Source organism: Hippopotamus amphibius, chromosome 11 (assembly GCF_030028045.1).
Source record: "Hippopotamus amphibius kiboko isolate mHipAmp2 chromosome 11, mHipAmp2.hap2, whole genome shotgun sequence".
NCBI classification, from domain to species: domain Eukaryota; kingdom Metazoa; phylum Chordata; class Mammalia; order Artiodactyla; family Hippopotamidae; genus Hippopotamus; species Hippopotamus amphibius.
In genome coordinates, this window is record NC_080196.1 from 50833179 (window position 1) to 50859624 (window position 26446).

General features: G+C 40.4%; 1 protein-coding gene and 1 pseudogene across 7 annotated transcripts in view; both read right to left on the reverse strand.

Annotated features, from left to right (window-relative positions):
* RBMS3 (RNA binding motif single stranded interacting protein 3) overlaps positions 1-26446 on the reverse strand; it is a 707061-nt gene that overhangs the window by 555308 nt on the left and 125307 nt on the right. For 4 of the 7 annotated variants that reach the window (XM_057698462.1, XM_057698461.1, XM_057698456.1 and 1 more), the window contains exon 2: positions 40-212. In XM_057698462.1, the coding sequence (XP_057554445.1) occupies positions 40-212 (173 nt within the window). The remainder of the gene's footprint in view (positions 1-39; positions 213-26446) is intronic. The other 3 variants (XM_057698459.1, XM_057698463.1, XM_057698460.1) reach the window with 1 other exon arrangement.
* On the reverse strand, positions 24403-24755 carry LOC130831030 (60S acidic ribosomal protein P1-like; annotated as a pseudogene).

The following is a 26446-nucleotide window of genomic DNA, read 5'->3' on the forward strand; positions in this document are numbered from 1 at the left end:
ATGCAGTTGGAAATGGCGCAGAGAGCAGGGGGCACTTACGGTTGGCACAGCTTGATTAGGTCCTGGTCAGTGGTGCCTGGCGGGAGGCCTCGAATGTACAGGTTGGTTTTACTCAACTGTTCCCCGCTGCTGTTGCTGCTGCTGTGGTTGCTGCTGCTGTTTGTGCTGGGGCTGGGAGGAGCCATGGGGTGGGGAGCTGGTGCATAGGACTGCTGGAAACAGAAAAGGCTGTTACTGGAAAAACAAAGCCAGCAACCTATTCCCAGGCCAGCAGAGCAACTTGAAAGCAATGCAAGCTTCTTGGCCTCTCCAATCCACACACGCACACTTGTGTTCATGTCTCTACTCTAGGGTACTTCTGAAAACATCACTTGCTCTCCCCCCCACACCCCCGGCCTTGCATTTGGATCAGTCTAGCACAGTTCTTTCCTGGGTGCACCAAAGCTCTGCCCCTAGCTCACCTTTGAGAGCCAAGCATCTTTGCCTTGCCTCTACTCTGTCTTACCTCCTTTTATGCAAAGAAACTTCCTCATATTGTTTTCCTCACCATTACTCTCCAGTACAACACTCTATAAATAGCGATGCTGTGAACCAACCAATGAATGAATGACTCGTCTTATCTTGTTCTTCCATTCCCACATCTGCTCCTTCATCATGAATGCCCTTTGTTTGCACACTGAACTACAGTTCTCTCCTCTTTGAATCACTCTGACCCAAAGTCTCTGCTTAGGCACTACTGACAAACTGGACAGGATAATTCTTTGCTGCGGGGGCTGTTCTGATCACTGTAGGCTGGTGGCAGCATCCTTGGCCTGTACCCACCAGATTCTAGTAGCAGTCATCCCCCAGCTGTAGGACCAAAAATGTGTCCACACACTCTCAAGTGTCCCCTGGGGCGGAGAAATCTCTCCCAGTAAAGAACCATTGGTCTAACCTGTCACACTATGTTATGACCCCAAGTAACCTGGAATATGCAATGCGAGGATCTTTATAATTACACATGCCAGAATTAGCAGATATATTACACTTTATCCTTTATTTCCTTTTCACACAGGCATATCTTCAAAAGTTCTAAAATTACACAGACTGTCTGGGTTTGAGTCCGTGATGTGTCTGTTATTGGCTGTGTGACCTTTGGACGGTGCCTGAACCTCTCTGAGATGCAGCATTCTCATTAATATGAGGAGGATAAAATTAGCACTACCCTGTATCAAAGGATCTTTACAAAAACTCAACGAGTTCATGCAAACAAAACGGTTCCTGGAAATAAGTAACTGCATAATACGGGTTAGCAATAACAAACACACAAGAGTAATAATGATGATAATGGGACTTCCCTGGCCGTCCAGTGGTTAAGACTCCACATTTCCACTGCAGGGGGCGTGGGTTTGATCCCTGGTCGGGGAACTAGGATCCCGTACGCCAAGAGATGCGGCCATGAAATAATAATAATGATAATAATATTTGTGATTCATATCTGTCTTGCCAGTGATATTTGTCTTTAAATATATCCCAGATTTTCTCAACCATAATCTAGAATGTTATGTAAATACACAGTGAATGCATTGATCATGATTCCAGTGGGGATATTTTGGCAGAGTTCTAAACTGGAGAAGATTCATTAGCTGAACTATCAGGGTGATGAGGTGAGTACTTATCCAATAGCAAGTGGGTGCTTCGTAAACACTCAGGCTACATCCCGCACAATAAAAACTGTGATCACAGTATTTAGCTCATAAAGACAGGAGGAGGTGTTCAGTATTGTTTCTTGCTATAATAATCCATTTTACACCTTCCAGGATTTCAGATTTGTCCCAGTTCATATTCCCAACTGGCTATAAGACAAGGCCTCTTGGATGCCATATGTGAAAATGTCACTATTCCTTCTGGTCTCTCCTCTCCCATTCCCCACACAGCCACCCGCCCATCACAAAGACCCACTGCCTTCTGTCTTGCTGTCATTCTTGCAGCCTCCATGCTAGAAACCTTGGTGTTAGCTGAATTCAGTATTACTTAATCTATGCCTAACATTTTTAACATAGAATTTGAAAATGAATCCACAGGAGAATACTTTTCGTTCTCAATATTTGAATAAAATAGCAGATATTCATTGCTGTTTGGAATGTCATATCTACATAAAGTTGAATAAAATTTCTTGGCTGACATTAAAAAAAAAAAAAATCCCTTCTTGACCTACGAATTCTACTTCGCTTCTTGGACACCCCAGAACACTTACGTCTATATCTTTACAAGTCCTGCACTTAGTAGGTGTTCAGTATGGCCTTGCCAAAGCAGTGTCCTGGTCTGTGTGTCTCACCACAGGACAGATGGGATTTATCTTTGACTTCCCTCCTCTGCGTTATTCTTTTAAATTTCCCAGGGCTTTTTTCAAACTATTTCTTACCACTTTCACCTCCCCTCTCTCCAAATTCTTTGAATTCCATTCTGTACTCAGGCTTCTTTTAAAATGAGGCTTTGTTTAAAGCAGTTTTTCCCATTGCAGAGCCTTTAAAACCACCAGGGAGCCAGAAAACTGTCTCCAGCTTTATGTGTCACAGCTCAGATGGACCAGTTCAGACTCAGTGAGCCCTCGACTGATCAAATAAGAAAACACCAACTACAGGATGATCAATCCGACTTAATTCTTTTTTCGCCCCAGGGGTCTTTGCGAGCATTTCCATAACTGGACATCATTTAGTAAATTGCATGGTGCCTAAAACAATAAATGTACCCTCCAAAGGGTTCAGTGTATTCACTGGGAAAAATTAAAACAAAACATTCAAAAGCGAATCAAAGCTGGGATGAGGATAGGGAACTTGTATGCATGGAAATGAAGAATGTAATTTAAAAATAGGAGTGGAAGCACCAGATTCTTGGAGAGAAAGATGTATTTCAAAAGCCCTTTAAAAACATATACAATGAAAAGTGGTTTTCTATGTCCTGTTCTTGTTTGTGAGTTCTAGAAATTCTACTGAAAGATGTAGACTTTCTCAGTCTTATTGAACCAATCAATCCACAGGTTTTAAGACCCAGTGCCAACATTCTTGCTAATCCTTAATATTTTCATTTATCTGTTGATGATACACTGAATGATTCAGGTAGCAGTATATATTGTAAATCATTCTTTTGTTTTAAGAATTATTCATTCCTTCCTCTCTATTCATTTTCAAAATACACAATCTTTAATCAACAAAACATTGGCAGAAGTTTCCCAGAATGTCTGACAATGAATTGTCTTAAATGAATTAATTTGTGAAAAGCAAAAGCAGTTTTGCACACTCCGGCTGCCAAAGACAAATGACTGAACTACAGCATCTTAAAAAAAAAAAAGAAAAAAGAAAAAAAAAGGAGCATCAATAAGCTCTAGGGGTCAATGGGTCACAGCAGCCGCTTTCCTGATTAAAAGGGGCTCCAACTCCTTTCTCAATTCTTTGTTTTTAGATGGATTTGCAATCTTATCATTGATTAAAGTTTAAATCATTTTAAGGCACCAAGAAAGACATCTTAAAATGTTAGTTAAAAGTATTATTTCCTTCCGATAACATTGCCTTTGCTATATTGCTCAAAGCCACACGTTATGAATCCTGTTTAGGAGGGTGGGGACTTAGAATCTGGGGACACAGCACATGGTAACGCTGAGCTGGACCAGGGCAGGGCATTGCTGTGAATGTGCAGCGTCAGCTTGTTAGAACCAGTAGAAACAGCTGACTTTCTCAAGAGGGGCTTCAGATGGTACTGAATTAAGGAGGGGGTAGAAGGCTTGTCTTGAAGCTGCATGTGCTTGGCAAGTACGCAGATTTTTCTTAGATATTTATCTATGGTGGCATTGCTGGGAGGGTCTGTTAGGGATGCTAACACGGGGGCTACAGCCCTCTTAACCACATGTTGGAGCTGCTAAAATCAGCCAATCAGTACCAGCCTCCTCTTTAGGAAATTAAATAAAATGACTTAGCATCCATTTTGGAAGATGTTTCTTAAAATAACAATTCGAATAATTATAGGTAACATTTACCATCTGCTTGCTAAGCATGTTATATGTTATCTTCACAACAGCCCAATGAGGCAAATCATTTTCTTCTCCGTTTACAAATGAGAAAACCAAGGCACAGGAAGGGCAAATGACCTTCTCAGGGTCACACAGCTGGAGCCCCAGTTTGAACCTAGGGTGTCTGACTCCAGAAGCCACACAGCCCCCACAACACTACATACAGAACCTCGCCTTTTCATCATGTGGGCACCAATAAACACAAAAGGCTTCCTTGTAGTGCATTCTGCAGGATGACGCCCCGCCTGGAACTCTGGCCCATCCAAGTATGAAGGGGGAAGGGAAGAATGATGATGATGAACAGCCTACAGTCACAAGCCCCTTCCCTTTATCAGAATTTAAAGGAGGTCCACCTTAAATTTAACTTCAAAGGGGAAGTGACCATCAGAAGCAAGCGTGTTGTGAGTTTTCCAAATAATGTCAAACAAGGGGGTTCATTTGTCAAGATTCATGGTTTGTTATTTAATAAGAGGAAAATGAACTGGCTTGTAGATCACCCTAAGCAGCTGATTCATTTGGTGTGCTTTGTTAATATGCCTCATTTTTCAAGTTTGAAAAGTGAATCCACCAGGTCCGCCTACATTTTTGGAAAATGTGTGGTTTGGAGGGCGGCCCGTTTGTGTTTTTAACCCCTAGGTACTTGCAGATAAATGGGAGAAGGATGTGAGTTGTATTTTTGTTTGTTTTCCTATTTGTTTGTTTGTTTGTTTAAACAGAAAGCATTTGGAACATCAAATAAATGTTCACACATCAATAAAGGAAATGATTAAAAATCATCTTTTATATGATGTCAAGCTATACTGAACACCTGTCTGAGGCTGCACGGTAATGCACAGACACTAACCACGTGGTTTTAAACCAGGGTTCCCACCTTGGCCCTACTGATGTTTTGGACAGGATAGTTCTTTGTTGTGGGGACTGTCCTGTGTAGTATATTTAACTGTGCCCCTGTCTTCTACCAGTAGATGCCAGTTGTGCTACCCTCCCCACATATCTTAGCAACCAAGTATGTCCCAGATACTGTCAAACGTGCCCTGGGGCTGTGACATCGCCCCTGGTTGACAGCCACTGCTTTATACAGATCCATCCCCTCTCCTTGAAAGGCCAATACAGTCCCCGTTGTGGAATAACGACAATAGCTCAATGGGCTAAAACTATTTATTGAAACACCCCTCACCTAATCAAAGTTCAACTTCTTCTCCCCAATTACATGCATTGTTCACCTTTCAATGCCTCCACCCTTTGTAAGTAACCATTCACCACATTTCCTTTGCAGCAGACTAGGTCTGAAACATACATCTCCCTCTGATTGAAAACATAACTCTTTTACAAAGAGAATTTTAAATATTTTCTGCATGCAATTCCCCTTGGCTGGGAATCACAGGGCCTTGATGCCAAACTGCAGTCAATTCTCTTCCCAGCGCCTGGCTGCTGGCAGGATCCTGAAGCAGTTGGTCTGGTGGTTTGGGGTAGCCTTGGACTCCATCACGCAGCAGTCTGCTCTGCGGATGGTCTTCCCAATTTGTTTTTATTCATCTCCAGTGCAAGAGCATTTGTACTCTTTTATCCACTCAAGGGTAAAGCCCTGGATAAAGTCTCCCGAGAGACTGACATGCCAACTCTTTTACTCTCCAAAAATGAATACAGACCACATTCCTGTCTTGAATCATACATTATTTAGCCTGCACGTACGCATGCAATCCATTGCTCAGAGGATGCTGCTGTGGCAGGCTGTGGGATTCCTCTCACAGGCAGGGTAATTTCCACGTAACCTTGTTTCTGCAGACCTGTCCTCTAGTATGAACACAACATGAGAGAGTGGACATGACAGGAATCATGGCAATCACTGCAGTGTCTATAATAGCCTCGAATGAGGGTGAAGAAGAGTATGTAAGGACAGCCATGTAAGCAACAAGAAATGCAGCTAAATCAGTATCTAAGGCAAGCCATGCGACTGCAGCAAGAGTTTCATGAACCACATACAGGATGGCTTTGCAATTATATGCTAGGCAACTGCCTCTCCATTCTGGAGACTATGACTGTAGAAAACAATCATTTCAATTATGCCTTTTATAATGGACTTTGGTGAAAAATCTATCCCACTTCTCTTTGCCTACCCAGAGCTCAGATATGGAAATAAGCACTAAAGGACAAAATTACCCACAAAATGCATTCATTTGCACATTTTGGCCACTCGCCTAGGCAATAGCTGCTGTCAACAGTGGTAACAGGGTGCTTAAGAGCTCCAGATTGCCCCCTGAGAAACCACACCACCACTAACTCGGCACTTAAGCCTCTAGTCATGAGTAAAAGACGGATTATGATCATCTTACCTCGTAGGTCAGTTGTGAGGCCTTAGTGTATAAATGGCACATAAAATATTTAGCACAGTGCCTGGCACAGAGTCAATACTAAATAAATTCTTTTTTTTTTGTTCTTATCACCTGCATCATCATCATGAGGCAGATCCTTAAAAGGAACACCAATTTCTCAGTCCCAGTTGGAGTAATTTACCTTGAAGGGAGCTAGAAGAGTCGATTTTTTTTTCAGGCATGGCAGCCACTATTCTTGAGATGAAACTATGTCCTTAGAACTGTGGTTTGCCATTTTTATCAGGAACCAAACAGCACTAAGCACTGACAAAATGATCACTGTGGGTGGAATGGATGATTAATTGCAAGGTATTTACACATCACTACCGAGGTTTGATTAAAATTCTGTTAGGATGAGATTCACTTCTGCTCTAAATGTATGAAAATCCCAGCAATTGCATCACCACACATTGCTCTGTGCTATTTACAAACAGGCTTAACCTGAAGTCACTGAAGTCCATTCAGAGGTTTCAATATTAAATGACATTTTAAATTCATGGCACTTTGAAACACAAGTAAACCTGTTAGTGTTCATTTCAAGCAGCTATAACCCAGTTTCATTACTAAATTTACAAGCTGGAGAAGAGTGACTACTGTAAATGATAGAATGGCTTTTTATAAAGACCGCTCAATTCTCCAAATGCCAATGACATCTGGTCTCTGCCCCAACCCCTCTTTTAATGTGGCCAACTCTTGATCTTTTAAAGGAAAAATAAACAAAATTCAGGCACACTTCAAAATCTGAGGTGTTTACTTAGTTTAAAAAGTCAAATCTACATTTTGCAAATAACCCGAACAGCTCATGATTCCAAATATTGATAATGATTCGTTCCTCCTGCAAAAATTGAGCCATGATTGGTCTCCCAGGTGGAGACTAGAGAGTCTGCTACAGTATAACTGTAATTGTCAGAATTCCCCAGAAGTCCTGAGAGTGACTAATCCCTGTATGGTACCTCTGTTCTGCCTGGGGAATACTTCAGAAATAAACTCAAATGTCTGCTTCCGTGATAGGCTAGAATCACTGGGAAAAGAGTGAAAATCCAAAACAGGTCCCCATCAGCTGTTGATGGAAACCTCCAGGTGAGCCAGTGGTCAGTAACTCAATTCAGAATGCAATCAGAGATGAAGAGTAAGGGAGGGACTTGTGGAGAGTCAAACTGAGTCATGTTCTTGTACCTTATATGTTTACTTAAATTTTTAGTTTAGTTTTTCCCCCCACAATCTCTAATTTTGAATCTTTTCCTCTTTTTTTTATAATAGTCTGTTTCATAGTTTAATACACTGTTTCCCTAAAATCACAATTAGCAATATTGCCAAGGATTAATTCTCTAGCTTTCTCGTGTAGGCCACTCTCAACTGAATAGAGACCAACAGACGTAGCTTAAAGAACATCCACCATAAGATATATGCGAACACTTTCAAAGTTTTCAGTCATGAAAACAGATAGAATGAGCCATTTTCCCATTAATTGACTAATTTTCATATTAACCAATCACATTACTGATTTAGTTACTGACAGCTAGTCAGTGATGAAAAGAAAGCAGTTTGTTTCAAATTTGTTTTTTGTAACAAAAATTGTGGTCAACAATGGAAGGCCAATCAGAACATCAAATGGCATAAGGCTTTTTTGATGCACCAAATCGTTTTGTCCAATTAAATCAGAATTTAGTTTTTCTGAATGTAGATCTATAATGACTTGGGAGCACTGTAATAATAGCATAAATATCATGTAAAATCACATCTGTTTTCCTTCTCCAGGCTCCCATCCCACCTCCATAATGTCCCTCCAGCCCAGACCTAACCCTATTTCCTTCTATTTCCCTGTGTTCTGTCACCACTCACGTACCACGCCATAGTCACATGTGCATGAAGGTCTTTTTCCCTTCACTGGGAATAACTGGTCTGGATTCCTATATCTTACTCTAGGGTGACTCTAAAAATGCATCTTTCCAATGCCTTTGGGATACTTTTGAGAACAAAAGAGTAGATATTAATAATTAAACCAGGACACAAGGTATAAATTAAAACTGTCCAAAGCAAATTGGACTATACAGTCACCCTATAATTACTGTCTCTATATCCACATCTCACATATGTCTCCACTATAACCTAAAATTCTATCCCATGTCATGGATTTTTTTGTTTATTACTTTAGATCTATTTCACTTCTATCTCTTTTTCAATTTCTACATTCTTAAAAGCTACAAAAGGCCATAAAATAATGAACAAGAATAGCAAAAGCTAATGTTTGTTGAGTAAATATTTTATGCCAGGCATATTTCAAAGAGCTTTACACTCAGCGCTTTATTTCATGATCTCAGAACGTTTAGAGGTAGATCCTATTATTATGCCCATATTGGAACTGGAAATACTGAGGCTCAGGAAGGTTACAGGGTTTTCCAATGCTGTTTAGCTACTCTGCAGCAGGTCCGGCACCAGAAGCTGGGCAGTCTTCATTCCAGTTAATCCTAGATTTAGCCCTAGATATTTGCAGTCCAAGACAGTAGTCACTAGTCACATGTAGCTATTTAAATTTAAAGAGAATGAATTCAAAAAAAAAAGAAAGAAAAAATTTAGTTCCTCTGTCACACTAGCCACATTTCCAATGTTCAAAACCACTAGTACTAAGTGTTATGTCGAAGAGGCAGGCACAGAACATTGCCACCAGGGCAGGAAGTTCTACCGCACGTGCTGTTGGAGATCACCCTTGAGATTCCAAGGCCCTGACTCCCACAACACTCTACGCGTCTAGAGCCCTCAGCACACTGAGCAGAATAGTCACAATTTCTATGCTGCTCTTCGTACATTTTTAAATGCAGTTGATCTCCTCTCAGTAAAGACCGCATTTCAGTTTTTTCTTCCTCTTGAGTGGGTCTAGATTTTGGTGTATAAAATCTCTTCCAACTGATCTCCCCTGACCCAAAGTAGACATCATTAAAAGAGATTTCCAGGAAGTCAAATATAATCTGTGGGAAGGGCAAGATGTGATTTATCTGTTTTTAACTAATAACCAAAGTTTCATCTGTATCATAAAATTGCTAAATACCAAGAAAAGAGAGCAATTAAGGTAAACTGCTGATACAGAACAAACGTCTCTGTTTTTGGCAGACGAGCTTTATTCTGAGAAGGAAGCTTTGCATTTTCAATACGACATCATCTACTTCACCTGCACATCCCCCCAGAAGAGCACCTCTACCCCATGTTGTCTGCTATTCTACCAACCTTAATTTGCTCTAAACTAGACCAAGGCAAAAAACAAGAATGCTTTCCCATAGTGAACCACTGGGCAATTTAGCAAATTCATAAACGATAACCCACATTCCATGACAAAATATAATCGTGTTGTTTTATTAGCCAATTCATTCATATTTTATTGATGCAGCAAAATTAAATGTGAACAGAACCAACACTTTGAAAGTCCTAAATTTAAGAAATTTAGACTATAAAAAACAATAATTTCCTCAAGAAGACAAACTTAGAGCACAGATCAAAAATGCAACAGCAATTAATATCTGCAAAGTAATTGCTTCATTATAAAAATTGGAAGGAACACTTGCGGATAATTTCCTATGAATATATTTTCAACATTTATGGTATATTAGGCCATGAGATATTAACTATGAGAATAAATTAATGCTCAAGTTCAAGAAAAAAATGGCCTGATAATAAAATTACTATTAAACATTTATATTGTTTTCAAATTTATTATAATTTTTAAATCGGAAACATGAAGTATTTACACATATTTAAACTTATATTTCTCATCAACATAAACCTCTAAAAGGCTCTTTTTTTCAGTATATTTTCAGTCAATTCACCTTGTGCTTTAGAGAGTTTCCAAAACCAAATCCAATTGTTGATGGGTCTTCTTTGTTGTGTGATTACTGGAGATATTTTTTTTTGCACAGGGATATTCTCCATAATCAACAGAACAAACTATCCCCAATAATAAGACAGTCCTGCTTTTCCTTCTCCAAATTACTCTTGTCCTCTTAAAATAAGTGATTAAGGCTTCAGGGACTGGCAAATAAAGGGTATTTGCCCTTGGTGGGGAGACTCTCCAAAGACTCAAGATGAATAAGGAAGTGTTACTGTCACCACGCAGCCACTAAAACCCTAGATCCTGAAGCCACACCACCCAGATTTCAATCCTGCGTACCACTCATTTGTCTGTATGACCTTGGGCAAACTACCTAACTGCTTTTGCCTCAGTCTCCTCATCTGAAAACTGGGGATGATAACTACCTTAGAAGATTGTTAAACATTTCAAAGGAGTGATTACATAGAAAGTACTGAGAATAAAACCTGGAATACAGTAAGCCCTCTACAGGGGCTAGCTAGCTAGAAATCCTAAAGCATTTTTATAATAGTCATTGTTATTATAAACAATCATGATCTATTGAGTAAGACATGTACTGATTGGTCTCTTGAATGGTCTAATGAACTTGGGTTTGCCCGGTTTAAAATCTTCCAATGCAAAGTAAACAGTCCATTGATGCTTGCCAAACTGAAATTCTCTCAATTAGAAACCAAGAAATGTCATTCTTCAATGAGATATTAGGTTCAGTTAGTACCATTTCAGCTACTGATACTAATTGCCTTCAGATAAATGGATGACAAGACCCTCAAAAGAATTTTTTTAAGATAAACATAAACTTTCACAAGGGAAGTCATTTTTAGAATATACAAATTTTGAGAAAATATCTACAGATTGTGAAAGTGCTCGTTAAAATAAGATCTATCTCATCGCCAGTGGAAAAAAGCTTATGGGTTAAATAACACACTAATTACTAAATGTCCAGCGTCTTACAAGGAATTTTATATACATAAAATAAACTACCAATTTCATAGCTTCCAACTCTAAAAATAATTAGGTTTTTAAAAACTGTTGCCCTGAAAGAAGACTGTGGGAAAACAATTGCTTAAACTGCTTATTTCCGTTTAATTATCTCCTTAATTTCTAACAAGTATCATATGTGCCCTAGGGTAACTTTTGCAAATAGTTTATTGTATACAAATGGGATAGTCATACATGTGTATGTTCCAAAGTACTTACTACACATCTCCAATATTCCAGAGAATGATTTTATTGTTTTGTTTTGCTTTGGTTTGGAGAATCCTATGTGTAGCTTAGCAAACAGAGATAAAAGCCTTCTTCTAAAAGATAATCACTAAAAGAGTATTTCGAAGAGGGTCCATTGCTTTGCTTCTCCAAAAGAAGCCACAGTTTTTGCTCTATTCAGTAGAAGGCAAATTGGCCAGAGTGGGGACCAAAACAGAAAACTAACTCAGAATTAGTACTATGCCGGTATTCCAGGTCTCCAAGGAAAACACCAAAAAACATAAGACAAAAAACAAAACCAAAAAAGCCCTGATATATAGCTTTGCTGACTTTTGTCATATACATAATTTTACTTAGCTGATTTTAACCTACTAACAGTTCAACAACTGGCTGACAAAATTTCTAAGAACTTAGCCATCAGCTTTCACAAATGGTACTAGCCAGCGCCAGGACCTCACTGCATCACAAACAGATGTGACCACAAATGAAACACCCAACATCCTAGAAGACATAAACAAAGGAAAGGGTTTATATGCATGTAAAAAGGAGCTAGGAATATCCTGGGAAGGCAGAATAACAATTTCTTGATGGTTTTGTCTCAGTTGCTAGGACCAGAGGGCACGCTGAGAGGGTAGGAGGGCAGAATATGCAGACAGATTGAGTGAATCTCCATGATCTAATGATATAACATTACAGGAAACATAAGATCCCTTGAAGAATAGTGGGCTCAAAGAGAACCTGCTTCTTTAGCCAATAGAGAATTCCTTAAAAAGAAAATATTTTTATGTCATTACCCCTTGATGTACAAACACTCAAGACCCACTTAAACTCTTTAAGCACAGACCGTTAAACTCCATGAATTTGATCACATCTTAAGCAGAATCAAAACAGAGACAACCAAATGTAAGAAGCTAAACTATGACAACATCCACCACCAAAGCAACAAGTATGGTACTAACTATTGCAGTAGTGATAAAAGCTGCCTCCTTAAAATCATAATATCTGTAATTTTATAAGTATTGCTTAATTCAGTAAATAGGTCTAATGAACAGTTTGTGGAGTTAAACATTTTAATAAACCAGCCTAACATATTAAGTTACATATGTATCATAAAACATACATGTATCACAGCACCACTTCTGCTTATAACCAACATCACACAGAACTCAAAACTTTGGCAGATAATGGGTAAACAACTTGGACAGGAAAGCAGTGGGTAACAACATGGACAGGAAAGCAGCCTCGAATTACACCTCGTTATAGTTTTGCAAATAAACTATTTCTTTTCTATATGTAGAACTCCTGAAGTTGCTAGCTTTAAAATTTCTGTCCAGAATTTTGACTTGAATAAGGGGTCTATTTAGAGAAAATTTATATTATACCAAAGAAAGACCCAAGAGTTCTAATTCTCAGATAGCCACTACAAATTTAATCTGTGCCACATATGAAAAATAAAACATATGATATATAATATATAAAACTAAATATTATTATAAGATATTTTAAGAGATAAAATACAATCAGTGTTAAAGAGACAGAGAAATTGTTTAGTCAGGTAAGGTTAGCATAGATTTCTGAGCACATATAATTGCAGGATAGAAAGTAAATAAAAGATAGGAAAATTGACATACACCAAAATGTCGTCAATATTTACATCTATTAAAGTATAAGAGAAAGAGTTACAATGTTTAATCTCATGAGAACATCTATTTCTTTTATTGTAAGTTATGCTTCCATAATAAATAAAAAACAACACATTTTACTACTCAGGTGATCGTTTTAAGCATGGGAATGAATAGAACTGTGAAACGGTCAACTTTTATAACCAGAGTTCTCAAAGACAATAAGTGGAATTAATTTGACTGCTTTTTCTAGCGGTTTACAGAAATTAGACAAAATTACTTTCATAATAATAGAAATAAAATAAAATGAGAGAAGGTACTTAACCACATGGAATTTTCTCTACCACTGTGGTGACTTTTACTCAAATGAGTTATAGCCATAATTAAGACATTTTTTGGCAAAGGAATATTTTTTAACCAGTGGAACCGGCATCCACTGGTATTGGGTTCTGATTTCAACAGAGGAAAGAAAAGATCCCCAAAGTGCAGGCAAATGGAAGAATAAGACCATAACACACCCACCACTGGCCAAGAAGCACTGTTTGGGGTATAGTCTGCTTTTCACGTCCAAGGCTGCAGAGCCTACAGACACGGAGGCCTACTGTACCACCCCATTTCCATTTCATACAAGAGATTTGAGCATCTGCGGATTCTAGTATATGTGGGCGGCCCTGGAACCAATCCTGGTGGGTACCAGGGGATGACTGTACTACAATATCCTACACTGTTGACTGTTCATTCACCCCGAGGCTGGCTGTGCTATGTGCAAAGACAGGTTTCCTTTTATTTAGTTGGATTCCACTGGTCATTCATTTCAATCAGTACTAAGGTGTCTGACAAGGCCAGTTAGTGTCATATGTTAGCAATTTGAGAATGACAGACAGACACACCTCTAATCTTGGCCAACAGTTCCTATTGTGGACCTATTCTACCATCTTGTGTGAGCACAGAGATAAGCACAAAAAAGATGCGTTTTGCATTTGCTTCCTCGTGATTAGAAGACTGATAAGGGGGTGACCCAATATGTTCCGTCTACTTTGAGCTACTTATCATACCCTGGCAGGTCCAATAAGGATAAGACCTGTTTATGAATGGAATGAAAATGAAAATTACGTTTGTAGCTGATAAATTACTTCTAGTGATCAATCAATACTCTCAGGTCTTATCCCTACCTAATCTTACAGATCCTTTTTTCATGAAAGACATAGAGAAACTGGGAAAATTCAGAAAAATGATCACTGACATTCCAAATTTGTTCATTATGTAAACTTCAATTTCAATGGGTGGTCTTCCTGTGGGCTAGAACATATCTTATATATTCTGTTATAAAATGACTCCGTTATTATTTAACATTTAATATTTAATTATTTAACACTTGTTTTACTGGCAATGGAGTATTGATAGATGATAGATAATCCCTCTCCACTCAAGATCATTTGTGTACTTCTGACAGTACTAAGTGAAACTTGTTACCATCCCTGAAACCCTCTATGTGGAATAATGTTACAGGTCAAGATCTTCTTGACTTTGGTTTATATTCTATTGTGGTTTTGATTTGAACCACTTATCTCTGATTTGAACCAGTTTTAAAGTTCTTCTTAAATATATTTATCAAATACAATGTTACGCAGAGAGTGGAACTGTGTTTTAACTGGATTAGAATACAGAGTATTAGGGAATAGTAATGTATTCCACTAATATATAAACCACTAAGACATTCCCTAATTATAAGAATTAGAGGATGAGGATATTATAGAGTAGAGCTAGGTGACAGAACATAAAAAAGGGTGAACACACGAAAGTAAAAAGCAACAGACACTGTTAGTCTGTTCCTGCTGCTATAACAAATTACCATAGGCTGGGTGGCTTACAAACAACAGCAATGTATATTTCTCATAGGTTTGAAGACTGGAGGTTCAAGATCTCAGGCCAGCACGGTTGGATGAGGACCCTCTCCCAGGTCCCAGATTATTTTGTATCCTCATAGGGCAAAGAGGCAATGGGTATTCTGTGGGGTCTTTACAAGGGCACTAATCCCATTCATGAGGGCTCCACCCTCAATATCTAAGCACCTCCCTAAGGCACCCCATCTTAATACCATCACATTGGGCATCAGAATTTTAACATATGAATTTGGTGGGGTGAGTGGACATAAACATTCAGACTATAGCAGGTGTTTAACTCCAAAATGGTCTGCATGGTTGGGCCAAACATTAAGATTACCTACTTGATTATAAAATTAAGATCAACCCCTCAATGCAGAGACAGATCCAGGTTTTGTAGTACCTAAAACTACAAACTGAGGGTTGGAGGACTCACTAAAACAAGGTAAAATTTATAAATATAAAATTGGTTACAAAAATGAATATTCATTTAGAATGAAAAAAGTGTTGCAACAAATCACCAATTTTAAAAAGGTAATAAAGTTTTTAAAAACACAAGCATCAAAAGTGTTGGAGGGCATGGGAAGACGCGGAGATCGGGTCTCCCCACAAATAGATAGGTAGCCGGAGGCCGGCAGGGGACCTAAGGCCCAAGCAGATCGCAGGAACCCGGGAGCAACCAGGTAGGACCTGGGGGAAGTCAGGGGGGCAGGGAAGGGGAAGCTGGAAAGGACCGGCATCCACGGGGGGTGGCTGGGTGAGGGGGGAGGTTCCTGCCTGGAGGGACCCTTGGGGCTGGGGAGATCTGAAACTGCAACTGGGTTTCTCCCCTCCAGGAGGCCAGGAGGCCTGCTGAGCTCCCCAGTGAGGTCCTCCACCCTCCAAAGCCCCCTCTGGTCTGCCTGGGTCCTGGGGGTGTGGGAAGGAGGGAGGAGAGGCGAGGAGGTGGAGAGGCGGACAGCTGGGGGTGGGGGCTTTGAGATTGGGGGGCAGGGAGGCAAGAGGGCGTTTCGCCTGCCCTTGTGGCCAAGGAGGCCAAGTGGGCTCCCGGACCTGGTCCTTCACTCTCTGGGCCCCTCTCCGGCACGAGGATCCAGTGGGCATGGCGGGGAGGGGGACAGGGGAATGAGAGAGGCAGACAGTGGGGGTGGGAAGGGATCTCTCCAGGTCAGAAGAATAAGGGTGGCGCGGCCAGGTATTTCTTCTGGGCGGGTCCTCCACCTTCCAAGGCTCCTCCTGGCCAGTGGTCCTAGAAGTACAGGAGGGAAGCAGTGGGGGGAAAAGAAGAGAAGCAGAAGCAGGGAGGGACCCTCTGGGATCAGAGGATTGGGGGAGGAGCAGAAGGCATTTCTGCTGCCAACTGGCCCGGGAAGTCTGCTGGGCTCCCGGGCCTGGTCTCCAACCCTCCAGGGTCCCCTCCCAGATGCTTTGGTCCCGGGGACGTTGGTGGCAGGGGAAGAGGAAGAGAGGGAGACTGGTGGTGGAATGTTCCAGGAGCAGAGGACCAGGGGAGATGCAGAGCACTTTCCCCTGTCCACTTGGGCCTGGTGGGCCTGCTGGGCTCCCAAGTCTGGTCCCTCAGTCTCTCCAGCTGAGTGGGTCGTACAGGCTTGGGAGGGAGGGAGGAGAGGAGAAGAGGAAGAGAGGCAGCCAGCGGTGGGTGGGGGGGGACACCTTGCAGGACTTGAGGATCAGGGGAGAAGCTGCAGGAAATCTCCCTACCCATTTGGCACCAGGAGGCCAGTTGCGCCTCCAGGCCTGTTCTTTGGTCCTCCAGGGGACCCTTTAGCTCTCACTGGTCCTGGGGGTGTAGAAGAAAAGAAGGGGAGAAGAAGAGAGATGGGTAGGGGAGGGGGCCTTCTGGGATTGGAGTATCAAGGGAGGTAGAGAAGGTATTTCTCTTGCCCACTAGCTCTGGGAAGCCTGCTAGGCTCACAGACCTGGTCTTTCACACTCCAGGGCCCCTCCAGCTGCTTGGGACCTAGGAGAGTGGGGGCGGGGGAGAGGATGAGAGGCAGACAGGGACCCTACCAGACTGGGAGATCTGGGGAAGTGCTGCAGACACTACCCTAGCTGAGTACACCCTGGGAAGCCTGTTGGGCATCAGAGTCTGGTCTTCTGCCTTTCAGTGCCCCCTGCAGCTGTGAGGGTCCAAGGGGAATAGGAGAGAGGGGTGACGAAGAAAAGAACCCAAGGGGGAGGGGCCCTCTGAGACTGGAGGACTAGGAAAGGTGCCTAGCATTTCTCCACCAACTCGGGCCCAGAGAGCCCACTGGGTACCCTGACCTGCTCCTTTGCTCCCAGGACCAGAGGCATTCCTGGGCCCCTTTGCCTCATTGGGCCTAAGCCCTATTCCCCACCACCCCCAGGGCCTTTTCTAAGCATAGACCCTGCCCATTGCCTAACTCCACCCCACCTCGCCACCCCTGCCCTTCTCTAAGCCCCATCCACACAGCCAAGGCCTCTTCTGGCTTTTTTTTTTCTTCCCACCTCCTCACTTAGGCTATTGCAGTTGTTTTATCTTCCAGTTGTTGCTCCATCTTTTTTTTTTTCTAACACATCTGTTAGTTTCTTATGATCGTATTTTTTATCTTGCTATTGTTCTGCTGTTCTCCTATTTTTTTTTTTTTTTGTTAATTTTTTTCATTTTCCCTGCTCCGCATAGCTTGTGGGATCTTGATTCACAAGCCCAGGGTCAGGCCTGAGCTCCTGAGGTGGGAGCTCTGAGTCCAAAACATTGGACTAACAGGGAAACCCAGTTCCCAGGGAATAGTCTTCAGAGTGAGGTCTCCCAGAGGTTCTCACATCAACACCAAGACCCAGCTATACTCAACAGCCTACAAACTCCAGTGCTTGAAACCTCAGGCCAAACACCCAGTGGGACAGGAACACAATCCGGCCCATTCAAAGTGGGGGGGAAATGAGATGACAAAAAACGTGTGTCACAGATGAAGGAACAAGGTAAAACTACACAAGACCAAAAAAATGAAGAGGAAATAGGAAAACTGCCTGAAAAAGAATTCAGAGTCATGTTCGTACAGGTGATCCAAAACCTTGACAACAAAATAGAGAAAATACAAAAAATAGTTAATAAGGACTCAGAAGAACTAAAGAGCAAACAAACAGTAATAGATAACAAAATAACCAAACTTAAAAATACTCTAGATGCTATAAACAGCAGAATAACTGAGGCAGAAGAATGAATAAGTGAGTTGGAAGATAGCATGGGGGAAATAACTGCCACAGAGCAGGAAAGAGAAAAATCAATAAAAAGAATGGAAGACAGTCTCAGTGATCTTGGTGACAACATTAAGCACACCAACATTCGAATCATAGGCATGCCAGAAGAAGAAAAAAAGAAAGGGTCTAAGAAAATATTTGAAGAGGTTAGAGTAGAAAACGTCCCCAACATGGAAAAGGAAATAGTTAATGAAGTCCAAGAAGCACAGAGAGTCCCATACAGAGTAATCCCAAGGAGAAAAACACTGAGGCACATATAAATCAAACTAACAAAAATTAAACACCAAGAAAAAGTATTAAAAGCAGCAAGAGAAAAGCAACAAATAACATATAAGGGAAAACCCATAAGGATAACAGCTGACCTCTCTACAGAAACTCTGCAGGCCAGGAGGGAATGGCAGGATATATTGAAAGTCTTGAAAGAGAAAAACCTACAGCCAAGAATACTCTACCCAGCAAGAATCTCATTCAGATTTGACGGAGAAATCAAAAGTTTTCCAGACAAGCAAAAGTTAAGAGAATTCAGCACCACCAAACCAGCCTTACAACAAGTGCTAAAGGAACTTTTCTCAGCAGGAAACACAAGAGAAGGAAAAGACCTACAAAAGCAAACACAAAACAGTTTAGAAAATGATAATCAGAACATACATGTCAATAATCACCTTAAACGTAAATGGATTAAATGCTCCAACCAAAAGACACAGACTGGTTGAATGGATACAAAAAGAAGACCCTCACATATACTGTCTACAAGAAACCCACTTCAGATGAAGGGACACATATAGACTGAAAATAAGGGGATGAAGAAAAGATATTCCATGCAAATGGAAGTCAAAAGAAAGCTGGAGTAACAATCCTCATATCAGACAAATTAGACTTGAAAGTAAAGACTATTACAAGAGACAAGGAAGGACACTACATAATGATCAAGGGATCCATCCAAGGAGAACATACAACAATTGTAAATATCTATGCACCCAACAAAGGAGCACCTCAATACATAAGGCAAATGCTAACAGCCATAAAAGGGGAAATCGACAGTAACACAATAATAGTGGGAGACTTTAACACCCCACTTACATCAATAGACAGATCATCCAAATAGAAAATAAAGAAGGACACACAAGCTTTATATGACATATTAGACCATCCCAACTTAATTGATATTTATAAGACATTCCATCCAAAAGCAACCCAAAACCTATGGGAAGCAGCAAAAGCAATTCTAAGAGGGAATTTTATAGCAATACAGTTCTACCTCAAGAAACAAGACAAATATCGAATAAACAACCTAACCTTACACTTAAAACAATTAGAGAAAGAAGGACAAAGAAACCTCAAAGTGAGCAGAAGGAAAGAAATCCTAAAGATCAGAGCAGAAATAAATGAAAAAGAAGCAAAGGAAACAATAGCAAAGATCAATGAAACGAAAAGCTGGTTCTTTGAGAAGATAAACAAAATTGATAACCCATTAGCCAAACTTTTAAGGAAAAAAAGGAAGAAGATGCAAATCAACAGAATTAGAAATGAAAAAAGAGAAGTAACAACAGACACCACAGAAATACAAAAGATCACGTGAGACTACTACAAGAAACTATATGCCAATAAATTGGATAACCTGGAAGAAATGGATAAATTCTTAGAAGAGTACAATCCTCCGAAACAGAAAATATAAATAGACCAATCACAAGAATGGAAACTGAGACTTTGATTAAAAATCTCCCGGCAAAAAAAGCCCAGGGCCAGATGGCTTCACAGGCGAATTCTATCAAACATTTAGAGAAAAGCTAACACCTATCCTTCTCAAACTCTTCCAAAATATACCAGACGGAGGAACACTCCCAAGCTCATTCTTCAAGGCCCCCATTACCCTGATAGCAAAACCAGGCAAAGATGTCACAAAAAAGGAAAATTACAGGGCAATATCACTGATGACTATAGATGCAAAAATCCTCCACAAAATACTAGCTAACAGAATCCAACAGCACATTAAAAAGATCATACACCATGATCAAGTGGGGTTTATCTCTGGAATGCAAGGTTTCTTCAATATATGCAAATCAATCAACGTGATATATCATATTAACAAATTGAAGGATAAAAACCATATGATAATCTCAAGAGATGCAGAAAAAGCTTTTGACAAAGTTCAACATCATTTATGATAAAAGCTCTCCAGAAAATGGGCATAGAAGGAAATTACCTCAACATAATAAAAGCCATATATGAAAAACCAACAGCCAACATCGTTCTAAATGGGGAAAAACTGAAAGCACTCCCTCTAAGGACAGGAACAAGACAAGGGTGCCCACTCTCACCATTATTGTTCAACATAGTTTTGGAGGTTTTAGCCACAGCAATCAGAGGAGAAAATGAAATAAAAGGAATCCAAATTGGAAAAGAAGAAGTAAAATTATCACTCTTTGCAGATGTCATGATATTATACATAGAAAACCCTAAAGACTCTACCAGAAAACTGCTAGTCCTATTTGATGAATTTAGAAAAGTGGCAGGATACAAAATTAACACACAGAAATCTCTTGCATTCCTATACACTAACAACGAAAGAGCAGAAAGAGAAATTAAGGAAACTCTTCCATTTACCACTGCAACAAAAAGAGGAAAAAACCTAGAAATAAACCTGCCTGAGGAGGCAAAAGACCTGTATGCAGAAAACTTTAAGATACTGATCAAAGAAATCAAAGATGATACAAACAGATGGAGGGACATACCATGTTCCTGGATTGGAAGAATCAATATTGTGAAAATGACTATCCTACCCAAAGCAATTTACAGATTAAACGCAATCCCTATCAAATTACTAATAGCATTTTTCGCAGAACTAGAACATAAAATCTTACGATTTGTATGGAAACACAAAAGACCCCAAATAGCCAAAGCAATCTTGAGAAGGAAAAAGGGAGTTGGTGGAAACAGGCTTCCTGACTTCAAACTATACTACAAGGCCACAGTGATCAAGACAGTACAGTACTGGCACAAAAATAGAAAGGTAGATTCATGAAAGAGAATAGAGAACTCAGAGGTAAACCCACACACATATGGGCATCTTATCTTTGACAAAGCAGGCAAAAATATAGAATGGAAAAAAGACAGCCTCTTCAATATGTGATGCTGGGAAAACTGGACAGCAACATGTATAAGAATGAAATTAGAACATTTCCTAACACCATACACAAAAATGAACTCCAAATGAATTAAAAACCTAAATGTAAGGTCAGACACTATAAAACTCTTAGAGGAAAACATAAGCAGAACACTCTATGACATACATCACAGCAAGATCCTTTTTGACCCACCTCCTAGAAGAATAGAAATAAAATTAAGAAGAAACAATTGGGACCTAACGAAACTTAAAAGCTTTTGCAAAGTGAAAGAAACCATAAACAAGACAAGAAGACAACCCTCAGAATGGGAGAAAATACTTTCCAATGAAGCAACAGACAAAGGATTAATCTCCAAAATACATAATCAGCTCATGCACCTTAATACCAAAAAAGCAAATAACCCAATCCACAAATGGGAAGAAGACCTAAATAGACATTTCTCCATAGAAGACACGCAAATGGCCAACAAACACATGAAAAGATGCTCAGCATCACTAAATCATTAGAGAATTGCAAGTCAAGGTCACAATGAGGTATCACCTCACTCCAGTCAGAATAGCCATCATCAGAAAATCTAGAAAGAATAAATGTTGTAGAGGGTTTGGAGAAAAGAGAACTCTCTTGCACTTTTGGTGGGAATGTAAGCTGGTATAGCTACTATGGAAAACAGTTTGGAGGTTCCTTAAAAAACTAAAAATAGAACTACCATATGACCCAGTAATCCCACTGCTGGACATATACCCAGAGGAAACCATAATCCAAAAAGAAACATGTACCATAATGTTCATTGCAGCACTATTTACAATAGCCAGGACATAGAAGCAATCTAAATGCCCATGAATAGATGAATGGATAAAGAAGATGTGGCACATATATACAGTGGAATATTACTCAGCCATAAAAAGGAATGAAATTAAACTCTATCTAATGAGATGGATAGACAGAGACTGTCATACAGAGCGAAGTAAGCCAGAAAGAGAAAAATAAATACCATATGCTAACTCGTATATATGGAATCTGAAGAAATGGTACTGATGAACCCAGTGACAGGGCAAGAGTGGAGATGCAGATGTAGAGAATGGACTTGAGGACAGGGGGCTGGGGTGGCTGTGGGGGGCGAAGGGGAAGCTGGGACGAAGTGAGAGAGCAGCATAGACATAGATACACTACCAACTGTAAAACAGCTGGTGGGAAGTTGCTATATAACAAAGGGAGATCAACTCCATGATGGGTGATGCTTTAGAGGGCCAGGACAGGGAGGGTGGGAGGGAGTAGCGGGAGGGAGGGGATATGGGGATACATGTATAAATACAGCTGATTCACTTTGGTGTACCTCAAAAGCTGGTACAAGAGTGTAAAGCAATTATATTCCAATAAAGAGCTTAAAAAAAGTGTTGAAAATAACAATATTAACTCCCTGACACACTTCAAAAATAATTTTCCCTTTTTTTGTCTGCATAGCCTCTCTTATCATATGAGAGTAATTTCATAATATTTTCTGCAGCGAGAATATAAAAGTAATGCTCTCTGTCCTCTAGTGGCTGATAGGCATTTTTTTTGTAGGAACAGATTTTCTTTTCTTTTTTAATTTTGATTGGAGTATAGTTGATTTACAATGTCGTGTTAGTTTCAGGTACACAGCAAAGTGAATCAGTTATACATATTTTTAATTGGTAGTTTAGAATAGCTTTTTTCTTCAGCCTCACAACTCATTAATGGTAATGGCTTATAAATGGTTGGGATGACAAATCTGGGGACAAAAAATTGGGAAGAATTTTGCATAGGCTATCTTTTGGCTTCAGATATCACACAAAAAAATCTTTTTCTCCTCCTTCCCATATACTTGCAGTGTTAGGGGCCTGAGGCGACACGACTATCACACTAGGATCCTGTGGCCATGTGTGACTGCCACAATGTCCAGAACATCACACAGTGGGCAGTCAGAGGTTCTTGAAAACCATTCTTACCACAGGACAGACAGTGGTAACACAAACATGCATGCATCTCACGAAATCCAGACTAAGTTCACATCTCCACCAGCCTCCTCTCAGCAGAATTCCAAAATACCACCACCAGTTGGGAAAAGTGACAATGGGGCAGCTGACATGGAAAAGGCCAGGGTCTTAACCAGCTGTTATCAAAATATCTTTTGCAAGTTCTCCAAGCCCATATGACCACATGAGCACACTTTTAGACAATGGAAGAAAGTTTGTGTGTCCAATTTGGATGGTCATTAGCCTTTTTAAGGAGAATACAGAATGAAGATACAAGATTAGTCATAGGACCACTGAAAAGGGTGGAGAAGAGAAGGGACCCTAAAGCTTCATCAGCTTCAAAGCAAACCTGTTGCCATCTCTTCTCCATCACCTCTCAGCCTCCCCTCCACCCCTTCCCATACCAATCAGGGATCTCCACTTTCAGACGTGAGTCCTCTGGTCACTTGTACCCATGCTTTCCCATGTGCTGTTCTTTCTACCAACAGTGTGCTTTCAGCCCACATTCCCCAGTGTCCTTTTCCGGATGCCTGCTGCACTGCCGGGCATCTCTGTGTGTTGCCCTGGATCACAGCAGGAATGTCTCATAACACATTACGTCTTGAATGTTCAACTTGAACTTAGCAGCCATTTTTCACAGATCAGCTGTGCTTTGGTGACAACATCTGGATACATCTGTTTTTGATCTTCATGGCTCTTTCTCATCCCAGCAACCCAGTCTTGCTTATGCTTTCTTCGCTGTGCCTCTCACATCTGTCTTTTTCCATTCACTCCCCTGACCCTGCTCTTGTCTGGGAGCACTTCACTTCACATACGGATCAATATTCCTGTCTCCAAATTGGGTTTCCTGTTCCCAAGCAACAGATATTGATAGTGTAACCTGTCCTTAAGCTTTAGCTTCCTAAAACAAAACTTAATTTTTACACTTTATCCCCATGTTAAAAAAAAAAAAAAAAGAAAATCATGAAATGCTAAGGAGCATGTTCCTTTGATATTCACGGGCTCTGAACCATTTTTTTTAAGAGCTCAGCTTTTTATTGAACATGTTACTAAAGACGCTTAGTCAGAAAGACCAAAGCCTATGTCATCATCAGACTCCTCAGATTCTTCTTTCTTTACTTCTACTTTCTTCTTCTCAGCTGGGACAGCAGTGATGGAGGGGGCAGGACCTCCTGCTGGGCAAGTCCACCAGCTCCCACATTGCAGATGAGGCTCCTGATGTTGACAGTGGCCTAAGCCTTTGCAAACAAGCCTGGCCAGAAAGGTTCAACACTTATAGCTGTCGCTTTAATCAGGGCACTGATTTTACCCTCCATGCCCATCACCTCATCGTGGTGCAGGATGAGGACCAAATAGATGCAGGCAAGCTCTGAGACAGAGGCCATAGTGTGGGTGAGTGCTAGGCGGGGGCTGCCGGGTGCGGTGCTGGTCATGGGATGAAGCGAGGGCCTCACCCCAACAGGGCCTTAGCTTCCTCGGAAGGGTCAAGCACCTTAGCAGCAGCTGAAGAAAGCCAGACCATCTTCACAGTCTCAGTGATCATTAACATACAGAAATAAATTCTTATTTCCAAATGTTCATACATTTTACTCTCTTCTGTCTGCAAATGATTCTCATTTTTTTTTTTGCAAATTTAGAATAATGCAATGCTTTTGTTAAAAAAGAAAAAAAGAATTGCTTTCTGATGCACACCTGAATACCTATGATTCAATAAAGGATGTCATTTCCCAGGTACAAGTTTCTAAAGTTTGCCGATTTTCCACCAAAAAATCCAACACAACCAGACCATTATGTGGGCTCTATTGAGTGATATCATTTATAGGGCAGAAGTGTATTTGCAAAATTCATATTTACAAAGATGTGAGTTACACAGATCTTTAAGCAGGGAGACTGCTGCGTTGTGATTGCTCCCATCGAAATGATCTGGGATTGTCCTTCTCAGCATTCATCAAGCATCTCCTAATTTTATTCTATTAGGAGAGAAGAGAGAGTAATGCCAGGCTGATCGATGTGTCGGTGAGTCTTATGGCTGTATTTTAGCATGACCTATATTACAGGAGTTAGGCAAACATAAGAGAAATTTACTGCTCACAGGGTAATGACTCACTGCAGCATAAGGGTTTGCCAAACACGGCATGTTCTTGCTTTATTTACACCCCAATGCTTGACTGATTGTCTTTCTCTTATTTTGCCTTACTTTTGAAAGCATGGATTCTCTTGCCTTATCGATCTCTTTATACCCTTATCATTTTCCCGAGTTATTAGGTGTGATGGCAGGGGTGCGGCGCTAAGGCTGATTTAATATCATCCCCCAAGTATGCAGCCCTGAGCTCAGAGTCGAATATTTTAAGACTGAAACATGTAACACATCTGTCAGGCAATGATACAAATACAGTCCCCTGTCAGAACGAATGAATGAGGTAATCCAGAGTATGGATAAATCGCAGGGAGATGGAAGATGCTAGAAACTGTGTTTCACCAAAAAGCATTTCTGAGTAATCAAGTTATTTGAGGGAGGATGATGTTCCTTTGTTTGGGGTTCGAACTGATTTTTTTACCCAAAAAGCCCTACTGGTAATTCCTAAAGAATGAAAGTGAGGTGAGAAGCAGATTCAGGTATACACACATAATGGAAAAAGTGTGTGGTCCTTTTCTGGGCTATCTCACGGGAAGGATTTTTTTTCTGTAATATTTTGTAAAATTTGCTTAACCAGGTAGTTCCTCTTTACACGATTATAGTCCCATCTTTGTATGTATTTATTGCAAAAACCAGACACAGGGATAAACCCAGAAACCACAAAAAAGGTTCAACAATGGTAGAAATGGACACAGGTACCTCATCATAAAACCTGAAAAAATTCTCAACAAAGAAAAAATAATATCCCTAAGTTGGTTGTTTATATACGAATGTATATAAGCTCCTTCCCACAGGGGTAGGGTGTGGAAGGACAGATGTTTCACATGTGTGATTAGAAACAAGAGGAAAAGTAAGTCAGGCAGAGAAAGACAAATACCATATGATATCATTTACATGTGGAATCTAAAAAAAAAAAATGGTACAAATGAACTTATTTACAAAATAGAAATAGAGCCACAGATGTAG